Source organism: Cherax quadricarinatus, chromosome 24, assembly GCF_038502225.1.
Source record: "Cherax quadricarinatus isolate ZL_2023a chromosome 24, ASM3850222v1, whole genome shotgun sequence".
Classification (NCBI taxonomy): Eukaryota; Metazoa; Arthropoda; class Malacostraca; order Decapoda; family Parastacidae; genus Cherax; species Cherax quadricarinatus.
In genome coordinates, this window is record NC_091315.1 from 10,156,459 (window position 1) to 10,169,684 (window position 13,226).

At 39.2% G+C, this 13,226-nt stretch overlaps 1 protein-coding gene across 6 annotated transcripts in view; it reads left to right on the forward strand.

Moving 5' to 3' along the window:
* The window catches only part of LOC128690818 (uncharacterized), a 227,336-nt gene that overhangs the window by 107,941 nt on the left and 106,169 nt on the right, over positions 1-13,226 (forward strand). For all 6 annotated transcript variants that reach the window (XR_011392369.1, XM_070088165.1, XM_070088164.1 and 3 more), the window contains exon 4: positions 8,134-8,276. Coding sequence is in view for 5 of the 6 variants with exons in the window: in XM_070088165.1 (XP_069944266.1) it covers positions 8,134-8,276 (143 nt within the window). In the remaining variant the exon portion in view is untranslated. The remainder of the gene's footprint in view (positions 1-8,133; positions 8,277-13,226) is intronic.

The window sequence follows — 13,226 nt, forward strand, 5'->3', positions numbered from 1 at the left end:
TCTGCATTATATTCACACCACACATTGCCCTCAGTCATGACATCTCCACTGCCTCCAGCCTTCTCCTTGCTGCAACATTCATCACCCATGCTTCACACCCATATAAGAGTGTTGGTAAAACTATACTCTCATACATTCCCCTCTTTGCCTCCAAGGACAAAGTTCTTTGTCTACTACATATACAGAACATTAAACTTCAGTATCAACCCTCCGCTCAAACTTCTAGACAGCTTCAACAGAACACACAGGCATAACACGAGGCACAAAACACTTTTTGACATCCCTCGTGTCTGTCTCACACTTTGCAAAAATGTAATGCTGCATTGCTGCACTTAAAAATATCACACTATGGTATAGGGCACTCCCTCAACTACCTAAAGTCATACCTTAGCAACAGCAGCCAATATGTGTACACAAATGGAGCAAACTCTTCCACACAGCCAATTACAGTTGGTGTCCAACAGGGAAGTGTCCTTGGCCCTCTTCTCTTTCTCATTTACATAAATGACCTACCAAATGCATCGCAACTACTCAAACCCACACTGTTTGCAGATGACACTACATACGTCTTCTCTCACCCAAGCCTAGTCATACGAGCCAATACTGTAAATACCGAATTACAGAAAATATCTACCTGGGTGATGATTAAGAAACTTACTCTCAGTATTGACAAAACCTACTACATTCAGTTTGGGAACAGAACTACAGATGTTCCTCCTAACATAATGATAACTGGATCACCTATCACAAAGATCACAGAGGGAAAATTCCTAGGAATCCACCTTGATAATAGACTCAAATTTCAAACACATGTATAACAAATTTCCAAGAAAATCTCCAGGACAGTAGGCATACTATCGAAGATACGGCACTATGTTCCACAATCAGCCCTCCTGGCCCTAAACCACTCACTCATTTACCCCTATCTCACCTATGGAATTTGTGCATGGGGCTCAACAACAATAAATCATCTCAGACCATTAATTACCCAACAAAAGGCTGCAGTCAGAATGATAAAAAATTCCCACTCCAGGCAGCATACTCCACCAATATTCAAAACTCTAAACTTACTCACCGTACAAAACGCCCGTACTTATTATTGTGCCTACTACATGCGTAGAACACTAAACTCGGATATAAACTCTCCCCTCAAACTTCTCCTTACCAACCTCAACAGAACACATGACCATAACACAAGGCACAGATCACTCTTTGATGTTCCTCGTGTCCATCTCACACTATGTAAAAACTCAATTCACATAAAAGGCCCAAAAATCTGGAATTCATTACCTGTGAATATAAAAGAAAGACTGTCTGTTTATCAATTCAAGACTCTTCTTAAAAACCACTTACTCAACCACAACTAAATAAATACTGAATAACTGTATCTCATAAATGTATAACCTGTGACCCTATCAAACTGTTTTTTTAACTGCATTACCTAATAGAATGCTCCATTCTCTTGAATGCACAGTAACTCATCTAATGACCACATGACCTATTTCTGCACTACAAATCATTGATTTTACTCGATTTGATTTGATTATTTTATACATTGTTATGCTACAAATTTGTACAACTTTAATACTTCTTATTTGAAATACTCATTTGTACTTCATGTTGTAATTTTTTACTGTAATTTTTACCACTGAATATATCATTGCTTAGTTTATCTTACGTTAATTTTAAGCCTGCCCATAATGCTCTGCATACAAGGGGCTTCTGGCATGTACACCCAATCACTATATTTCTTTGTATAACTATGTATCATGTCCAAATAAAAAATAAATAAATAAAAAAAATAAATAAGAGGCTCTAAGATATGGAACTCTTTGCCTGAAGCAGCAAGAGGTCCTCTGCCCGCAAATCAGTTTTGGATCATACTCAAAAATCATCTCTCAATAACAATCCTACCCACACGATGCTAAACCCCAACCAAATTCAAAGCAACTCCCCCAAATACTGTATTATCCCTTAACTATTAAGCCATTTTTTACAAACTTATATATGTATGTTTGTATCACTAATTGTACTACCTCGTATCAATAATAGAGTAAATGAACTTAATTACAAACTTAAAATGTATGATTGTATCATAAATTGTACTGCCTCATATTGATAATAAGAGTGAAATATAGAATATTTGTATTCTACCATTGTAAAAGAACCTAATTTTGTACCTAAAAATGTAAGATTATCATAAATTGTACTACCTCATATTAACAATTGAGTGAATGTTGACTGTTTGTATTCTACCACTCTTCACTTGTCTTGACTTAAGTAGTCTATAAGTACATATGTACAGTGGACCCTCAACCAGCGATATTAATCCGTTCCTGAGAGCTCATCGTTAATCGAAATAATCGTTAGTCAAGTTAATTTTCCCCATAAGAAATAATGGAAATCAAATTAATCCATGCAAGACACCCCAAAGTATTGAAAAAAAAAATTTTACCACATGAAATATTAATTTTAATACACACAAACTGAAGAAGACATGCACAATTACATGACACTTACCTTTATTGAAGATCTGGTGATGATTGATGGGATGGGAGGAGGGGAGACCGTTGATCTTGTTAGTGTTTAGAAGGGGAATCCCCTTCCATTAGCACTTGAGGTAGCAAGTCTTTCTGGGGTTACTTCCCTTGTTCTTTTAATGCCACTAGGACCAGCTTCAGAGTCACTGGACTTCTGTCGCACAACATATCTGTCAATGCACATAAAAGGCCCTAAAATCTGGAACTCATTACCTGTAAATATAAAAGAAACACTACCTGTTTATAAATTCAAGTCTCTTCTCAAAGATCACTTACTCACCCAAAACCAAATAAATACTGAATAACTGAACCTTTCTGGACAACAGTTTTGGTAATCCCGCACCTCCTCCTAACTTCCAAACTACGAATTCTCTGCATTATATTCACACCACACATTGCCCTCAGGCATGACATCTCCACTGCCTCCAGCCTTCTCCTCGCTGCAACATTCATCACCCACGCTTCACACCCATATAAGAGCGTTGGTAAAACTATACTCTCATACATTCCCCTCTTTGCCTCCAAGGACAAAGTTCTTTGTCTCCACAGACTCCTAAGTGCACCACTCACTCTTTTTCCCTCATCAATTCTATGATTCACCTCATCTTTCATAGACCCATCCGCTGACACGTCCACTCCCAAATATCTGAATACGTTCACCTCCTCCATACTCTCTCCCTCCAATCTGATATTCAATCTTTCATCACCTAATCTTTTTGTTATCCTCATAACCTTACTCTTTCCTGTATTCACCTTTAATTTTCTTCTTTTGCACACCCTACCAAATTCATCCACCAATCTCTGCAACTTCTCTTCAGAATCTCCCAAGAGCACAGTGTCATCAGCAAAGAGCAGCTGTGACAACTCCCACTTTGTGTGTGATTCTTTATCTTTTAACTCCACGCCTCTTGCCAAGACCCTCGCATTTACTTCTCTTACAACCCCATCTATAAATATATTAAACAACCACGGTGACATCACACATCCTTGTCTAAGGCCTACTTTTACTGGGAAAAAATTTCCCTCTTTCCTACATACTCTAACTTGAGCCTCACTATCCTCGTAAAAACTCTTCACTGCTTTCAGTAACCTACCTCCTACACCATACACTTGCAACATCTGCCACATTGCCCCCCTATCCACCCTGTCATACGCCTTTTCCAAATCCATAAATGCCACAAAGACCTCTTTAGCCTTATCTAAATACTGTTCACTTATATGTTTCACTGTAAACACCTGGTCCACACACCCCCTACCTTTCCTAAAGCCTCCTTGTTCATCTGCTATCCTATTCTCCGTCTTACTCTTAATTCTTTCAATTATAACTCTACCATACACTTTACCAGGTACACTCAACAGACTTATCCCCCTATAATTTTTGCAATCTCTTTTATCCCCTTTGCCTTTATACAAAGGAACTATGCATGCTCTCTGCCAATCCCTAGGTACCTTACCCTCTTCCATACATTTATTAAATAATTGCACCAACCACTCCAAAACTATATCCCCACCTGCTTTTAACATTTCTATCTTTATCCCATCAATCCCGGCTGCCTTACCCCCTTTCATTTTACCTACTGCCTCACGAACTTCCCCCACACTCACAACTGGCTCTTCCTCACTCCTACAAGATGTTATTCCTCCTTGCCCTATACACGAAATCACAGCTTCCCTATCTTCATCAACATTTAACAATTCCTCAAAATATTCCTTCCATCTTCCCAATACCTCTAACTCTCCATTTAATAACTCTCCTCTCCTATTTTTAACTGACAAATCCATTTGTTCTCTAGGCTTTCTTAACTTGTTAATCTCACTCCAAAACTTTTTCTTATTTTCAACAAAATTTGTTGATAACATCTCACCCACTCTCTCATTTGCTCTCTTTTTACATTGCTTCACCACTCTCTTAACTTCTCTCTTTTTCTCCATATACTCTTCCCTCCTTGCATCACTTCTACTTTGTAAAAACTTCTCATATGCTAACTTTTTCTCCCTTACTACTCTCTTTACATCATCATTCCACCAATCGCTCCTCTTCCCTCCTGCACCCACTTTCCTGTAACCACAAACTTCTGCTGAACACTCTAACACTACATTTTTAAACCTACCCCATACCTCTTCGACCCCATTGCCTATGCTCTCATTAGCCCATCTATCCTCCAATAGCTGTTTATATCTTACCCTAACTGCCTCCTCTTTTAGTTTATAAACCTTCACCTCTCTCTTCCCTGATGCTTCTATTCTCCTTGTATCCCATCTACCTTTTACTCTCAGTGTAGCTACAACTAGAAAGTGATCTGATATATCTGTGATAAATTGTATATCTTAAATGTTTCTCACAATTATATCACATAAATGTTAAACCTAAAACCCAATCTAACTTTATTATTTTTTAAATACACTACCTAACAGAATACTCCATTCTACTGAATGTACAACAATGCATACAACCATATGACCTGTCTTTGTAATACTCACTTGTGCTTTATAGTAATCTGTTTACATTAAAGTTTTATCACCGATGTCATCATTGCTTAGTTCATCTTAAGTTAATTTTAAGCCAGCCCGTAATGCTATGCATAGTATAAGTGGCTTTGGCATACTGCTCTTTTCTGTATTTTTTGTACCTCTGTATGTGTGCACAAATTTTTAAATAAATAAATAAATAAATAAATAAATAGAGGCCTGTACCTCTCGTTCCTTTATCCTAAAGTGTTTCACAACATTGTCAGTGTAATAGTCACCAGCACGGTTTGCAATAGCTGTGTGAGGGTGATTTTCATCAAAAAAGGTTTGCAATTTAAGCCACATTGCACACATTTCCTTAATCTTTGAAGTAGGCAACTTCTTCAATTTCTCTCTCCCCTCCTCCGAAGCAGTTTCCTCAGGTGTGGTCTCTTACTGTTGAAGATGATCTAGCAGCTCATCAGTGGTTTGTTCTTCATTGTCCTCCTCCACCAACTCTTCCACATCCTCCCCACTAACCTCACCAATATGAGCACTAGTTCCAGGCATTTTTTCCTGTTCACCTGGGTGTTAGTCAACTGTTGTGGGTCGCATCCTGGGGGACAAGATTAAGGACCCCCAATGGAAATAAGTTAGACAGTCCTCGATGATGCACTGACTTTCTTGGGTTATCCTGGGTGGCTAACCCTCCGGGGTTAATCGTTTCTTGGTAATTGTTTCATGTTAAGCCACACCAACAACACTCTCTCCACATCTTCGAGTAATACAGCTGATGGTGGTGCAGCAACAACAACAGCTGACTGTGGTGCAGCAGCAGCTGCACCTTTGGCAAGAACAGCTTCCTTGATTGCCGTTTTCTTACCCACAATTAGTAGTGATGGTTGATTGGGGTTTATTATACAACCTGACCAGCTTAGAGACACGCACTCCACTTTCATACTTAGCAATGATCTCTTTCTTCATCTCCATAGTAATTCTCACCCTTTTTGCTGTAGGGTTGGCACTAGAAGCTTTCTTGGGGCCCATGGTGACTTATTTTGCAGGTGCAATCACTACAAAGGCTGTGATAATATGAAATGTTCCAGTTGTTGTATGTTTGGAAGCGACTGCGGTGGCTGGTGTGCTCAGGCCAAAGTGGACGCGTCTCGTATGGACAGAATAGCGCTGGTCGGGTTTTTAAGCGCTAGTTGAGGCAAAATTTTTGCGTTAAAATGTATCGCTAGTCAGATTTATCGTTAATCGATGCCATCACTGGTTAAGGGTCCACTGTATTAGGTTAAGTCTTCCCAAAATGCCTCGGCATGATAGTGGCTTTCTTTGCTCCAATCGTACTATGATATGTAAACACTCATTGTAACCTTAGCAAAGAAATAAATATTAAAAAAAAAAAAATTAGTGTGAAGCATGTCAGGCTGTATAAGGAATAGCAGATTTATTTCTAGTGTCATCTGTATGATCTGTTGGAGCAATTAAAGGAATTGTTTTAGCTTAGGGGCTTGTGGCTTGGCAGGCAAAGCTCACTTCACACACAGTGTGCGTGGTTCAATCCCCAGCAAGGGTGGAAACATCGGGCATGTTTCCTTACATCTGTTGTTCTCTTCACTTAGCAAGCAAGTAGGTACCAGGGTGTTAGTCAACTGGTATGGATTGCATCCTGGGGAACAAGATTGAGGACCCCAAAGGAAATAAGACAGACAGTCCCTCATTGATGCACTGCCTTTCTTGGGTTATCATGGGTTAAAAATACAAACAAAATATTATTATTATTATTATGGTTATTATTAAAACCAAGCTCTGAATCTGCAAGGGTCAGGTTAATATTTATGGGTGTTATGTATACGTATGTGAAATACTCAGTAAGATGTGTGTGGATACTATGTACATTAAGATTCTTAGAAGGTTCAAATCATTGAATAATGAAGAAAGGGGGAGAAGTGTGCTAGATTGTCCTAGTGGCCAATTTTTGTTGGATTATGATTAGTTGTAGGTGATTTTCTGTTGTAGATACACATGGATATATGGGTGATGGGTACCTAGGAGTTAGTTGACTGGTGTAGGTCGCATTCTGGAACAATGACCTAATTTGCACGAAATGCTCTGCATAACATGGGGCTTTCTATATAGTAGTATGTCATTGATGTCAGCTAGGCCTGTATACCATGTACATGTACTTGTAGTAAATAAAGATTATATATTATTATTATAGGTGAGGTAAGAAAGGTAGACTAAATGGTAGTACAAAGTAAGTAGTGTTGGTTGTAGTAAATCATATCATATATTCAGGAAATAATGTTTGTTTTGGAAACTTTCTTATATATGCTGGATATGTTAGCTAAATTTAAGTTTGACGTCAAGGTGAATACTCAAGAATTTTCCATTTTGTCTTTTCATTGTGTGTATTATCTAAGTTTAATTGTATATTGTTAGCTTTATTACCAAACATTATACAGCCTCTCCTCATTTAACGACGGAGTTCCGCTCCTAAGACAACATTGGTAAAGTAATTCGATGTTAAGCAAGGAGCATACTATAATAGTGGGTTTGTGTCAACTATCTTTGATATTGTTTCAATGTCGCCTTTGCACCATTTATATCATTTTTAGTATATTTTTAAATGTTTATACAGTAGTGTACTGTATATTGTAATAAACAGAATAGAGGAAATGCATACTGGTCAGAGAGCTGGTTGTAAGTCCGAGGCGTCAGTAAGCGAGTACGTCGCTAAGTGAGGAGAGACTGTATAGTAGTTCTTATTAGTATTGAGTCAGTTTATTTGATGCCATCCATGTGATTATCCAGTTTGAACAAATAATTAATGTTATGCATACGTATTTTTATAAAATAGTATAATACGTATTTTCAATAATACAGTCTGTTATTAACGTACATATAATGACATTTCTTTTGTAAAGTAAAAGGACACAAGTGCAACTAATGTGACATTTTATTGTGGCAACGTTTCGCTCTCCAGGAGCTTTGTCAAGCCGTTACAAACAGTACATGGACACAGAGGGTATATATTTATTTTTTATCCATATAATTAATTTTATTAGCTTTACCATTTTACACAACCCTGTACTCATAGTACTGTATTTTGTGGTGCAATATTGTATTTAACTTTCAGACTCACGCCTGGTCAGGATGCCAGTAGAAGGTGACACGACTCGCTCATCCTCAAGTGCCGGTGTGTCTTCTACTCCAGCCAAAGATGATGCTCTATTTGACCCCTGGTGTGATCCTAAAAATCCCAAACCCATAACCTTTCAGGTCTGTTATAACTGAAGCCTGAACATTTTAATAAAATAAGTGTATACTGTACCTTCACTATATATCAAAAGTTTTGAAGTTTTAGAATAATTGGTTTGAATAATTAGGTAACAAGTGTTCTTTGTAATAAAGAGCAACAATTCCTTTAGACCATACAATGTTATTTCCTGTCTTTATCTGTTTTTTTGGGTAATGTCCAGGTAAGCACTGCTTAGTAAGGAGCTATAGCTGGCACTTGTTGCTGTATTATAAAATATGTACTGTATAGTGTACAGTTTTTTTTTCATATAATACTTCTGATGATTTATGTATTTCAAGATTATGTACAGGTAATTAATCCTTTGACTGTTTCTGTCGTATATATATATCTTATGAGCCAGTGTGTTTGACGTATATATACTCAAAAATTCTAGCGACTTCAAATCAAGCGGGAGAAAGCTGGTAGGCCCACATGTGAGAGAATGGGTCTGTGTGGTCAGTGTGTGCAGTATAAAAAAAATCCTGCAGCAAGCAGTGCATAATGAGGAAAAAAACTCCGACCATATTTTTGGATTAAAACTCCGACTTTGAGGTTTATTGTCGTATACTTTTTATGGTTATATTCTCGTTTTTGTAGTCACATTTGATAGAATGGAAAATTACTATTAAGTTTTTATTCATTCCCTGCTGCATTATACTGCAACTTGGATTTTTTTTACACAGATGGTTTATAGTTTGCTCTACATGTATTTATTTCTCCCTCCTGTGCATTCTGTGTCTCTGATATCGTGTTTTTAATTTCTCTTTACCACTGCCCATCTTGTTGTTGAGTGACTTTAACGCTCACCATCACCTGTGGGGAGGGTCCCACTGCGACTCTTGTGGTGATCAGTTGAAGACTCTTCTCGCTTCTCATCCTCTACCCATTTTGACTCTTGCACTGTCTCTCTCCTGCATTGATCGTTGGCAATTTGCTCAAGCAGATTGAGACTTATACTCCCGTCTTACCAGCCGTTGCAAGGACCCCCTTTCGTTGTCTGTTGATGAACTGGCGCACCAATTTTCGACCTTAGTCCTAACTGTGGTGACTCATTCTATCCCCCAAACCTCAAGTAGGCATTCTCAGACATGCATTCCTTAGTGGTCTCCTACATGCACCCACACAGTGCTTTTAAAATGTGCTGCGTGGGGCCGGTATCGATATAACCATACCGCAGAGCGTCTGTTGGATTTTAAGCGGGCAGTGGCAGTTGCTGCATCACTTGTGATGCTAAACGCGCTTGTTAGCAAGACTGCATGTCTACCATTACCTTGTCTTCCTCTATGTGCACAATTTTGAAAAAGGTGCGGAAATTGTGTGGTAAGTACATTCCAGACCCAGCTCCCATTTTGCGGGTTGCCGGAGTTGATGTCGCAGAACCTTTAGAAGTTGCCACAGAAATTGGGAATTATCTTGTCCGTATCTCCTGAAGGCTTCACCTTTGTCCCTCATTTCTTGCGTCTAAACTTACCAAAGAGCAGATGCCCTTAGATTTCTCCTCTGATGGATTGGAGCCGTATAACATACCTTATGCTCTTCTAGAATTAGAGTCCACACTTTCCATGTGTTGACTGTCGGCACTGGGACCTGATGATATCCACATCAATGTGCTATACCATCTCCATGCTATGGCTCTTCATGTTCTTTTACATCTTTTCAATCTAATTTGGGAGTGAGGGGTTCTTCCACAACACTGGAAATCAGCTATTGTACTACCGTTTTGCAAACCGGGTGCCTCAGGACTTGACACCTCTCACTATTGTCCCATTGCCCTGACCAGTGTGGTCTGCAAGGTGATGGAATAATTGGTGAATAGACGTCTGATGTGGTTCTTAGAGACACACAATAGCCTTTTCCCTCGCCAATATGGGTTTCGCAAAGGCCGCTCTACTTTAGACCCCTTGCTCCACTTCGATACGTATATTCGAAATGCCTTTGCTAACATCCACTCTGTCCTAGCAGTCTTTTTCAATCTAGAGAAGGCATATGACCACTTGGAGGTAGCCCAAGCCCACTCCTTAGGCCTCCATGGTAATCTGCCAAACTTCATTGCTGCTTTCTTGTCCGACAGACATTTTCGGGTCCATATTCGCACCTCGCTTTCCTTGGACTTTGTACAAGCCGAAGGAGTCCCACAAGGTTGTGTCCTCAGTACTACGCTTTTTCTCTTAGCTGTAAATGACCTACCTTCCATTCTTCCTTCACATATTTGGTCACCACTTTATGTTGATGACTTTGCTATAGCTTACTTGGGCACTGTTAAATAGTAGCAGCCTCCCTTTAAGTTGTGATAGACCAAGTCTGCCATTGGACCACTTCTCATGGCTTTAAATTTTTAGGTAAAAAATCTGTTTCATTACCTTCACTAGACACCCGCTTATACTGGATACTCCCTTGTACTTACATGGTTCACGTATTCCGGCACATGATACGGCCAGGTTTCTGGGCCATGGCAAGTTGTCTTCATTAAAGACAACTTGCCATGGTTGGCTAAATCTCCTTAAGGTTCTCACACATTGTTCATGGGGAGCAGATTGTCACACTCTCCTCTGTTTGCATTCCACCCTAGTCTTGTCCAAGCTAGATTATGGTGACCAAATCTATTCTGCAGCCTCTCCTGCAACTCTGTCTAAGTTAGATCCTATTCATCACCAAGGTCTCCATCTGTGTCTTGGTGCTTTTCGTTCATCCCCTGTTGAGAGCCTCTATGCAGAGGCGAATTTTCCATCCTTGTCTGATCGCCGTGGTGCTCATTGCCTTCTCTATTATATTCGATCCTATGACCTCTACAATCCTTCCATATATAGGATAATCACTGATGTTAATAGATGTTCTTTATTTGTTCGTCGCCCCTGTTTATTCCATCCCTTTTCTCTCTGCCTACATTCGCTCTTGTCTTCTCTTCATTTACCACCTTTCTATGTTTATGTAGCCTCTCACTTTTCCGTGCCCCCTTGGGAAGTTCTGGCTGTTCGTGTCTGTTCTTTCCCACTGCCATGTGCGAAAGCCCAACTACTTACGGTGGCTTCCCGCTCTCTTTTTCTTGACCACTTCCGCTCTCATTCTCATGCCATCGTGGTGTACACTAATGGTTCTAAGTCTTCACATGGCATTGGATTCGCAGCAGTGTTTCCAGTGTCATGTGAGGGGATTTATTATCCTCGGCTAGCATTTTTACGGCTGAATTGTATGCCATTCTTGTAGCACTTATCTGTATTGCATCTATGCCTATGTCACCATTTGTGGTCGTTTCAGACTCCTTTAGTGCTTTACAGGCTATACGGAAATTTGATACACCTCACCCCCTAGTTCTTCGTATCCAACTTTGGTTACACCGTATTTCTAGCAAATACAGAAATGTATTGTTTTTTATTGGGTCCTTGGTCATTTTGACATACAGGGCAATGAACAGGCAGACACTGCTGCACAGTGAGCAGTACATGACCTCTCAGTTTCATATAAAGGTGTTCCATTCACGGACTATTTGCTGTAATTGCTACCCATCTTCACACCCGTTGGCAACAACTGTGGTCTGATGTGCTCCATAACAAACTTCATTTTGTTAAACCCAGTGTAGGTTTCTGGCCGTCGTCTTGTCATTAGTGTTGAGGTTGGGAGACTACTCTCTCCCATCTTCACATTGGCCACACTCATCTTACTCACAGGTATCTCATGGAGAGGCATCCTGTTCCTCTCTGTGAGAATTGTCAAGTTCCAGTATCTGTTAGCCACATTCTGTTGGACTGCCCACTCTATCAACGAGCACGAGGAATTTACCTCCAATGTCGTCTCTGCTCTGCTGCCTTTTCTTTACCTTCCCTTCTTGCTGACACACCCTATTTTAATCCAGACTCTCTCATTGACTTTTTGACAGCAACTGATTTACTATGCAAACTCTGATGATGATGTCTCTGGCACTCTCCTCAGCCCTTTCCACCTTAATCTCATAACCAAATAATCATCCCTCTCTCTCTTGCTACCCATTAGCCCTGCATCCTTCCCTGCCCTGCTGCACTGTATAACCCTCGTGGTTTAGCGCTTCTTTTTGATTATAATAATAATAACCATTGACATACCAAGTTCACTGAGTTTAATCATTTCTAACAACTACCTTCAGATGCAATCATAAACAGAGGGAGAAATAATGAATTATTCATGCTGAGAATTGTAAACAAAAGCTTATGTATTAAGACTCAACTTGCTTAATATACAAAACATACACTCTTATTATTGTGCCTAATACATATACAGAACTTTAAACTCCACTGTAAACCCTCCCCTAAAACTACTCCTTGACAGTTACAACAGAATGCACAGTCACAATACAAGGAATAAGGCCCTTTTCAACATCTCTCAAGTAAAACTCTCACTATGCAAGAACGCTATGCACATAAAAGGCCCAAAGATCTGGAACTCACTACCGGAACAAGTCAAGGATCCCCAGACAACTTATAAATTTAGGACTCTGCTATAAAATCATCTTATCTCACAATATTAACCAAATCAACCAAACATCTACTGGCTAGTTTTATCATGTGACCTCCTGGCTTTTGATTCTGCCATTCCATAAAATATTACCACCTGCACCATTCCTTGTAAATTAGATTTTGTACTAAGTATACATAAGATTTATTAAGTCCAAATAAGATTGTAAAACAGCTAACCACTATTCTATGTTTAGTTTTAAGTAATAATTACTATGTACTATTATCTTATCTAGTTTTAATTAGTTACTATGTATTAGAATTAGTTTGCCCATAATGCCTTGGCATGATAGTGGCTATCTTTGTACTTAGCAAATCAAAATTGTAATTGCATATTGTAACCTTTACAAAGAAATAAACATTATTATTATTATTAAGGGCGGTTACTGGGCCAACGCAGATTCATACAGTTTTCTCTAATGCTGAACAAGAAAAAATGTAATGTTT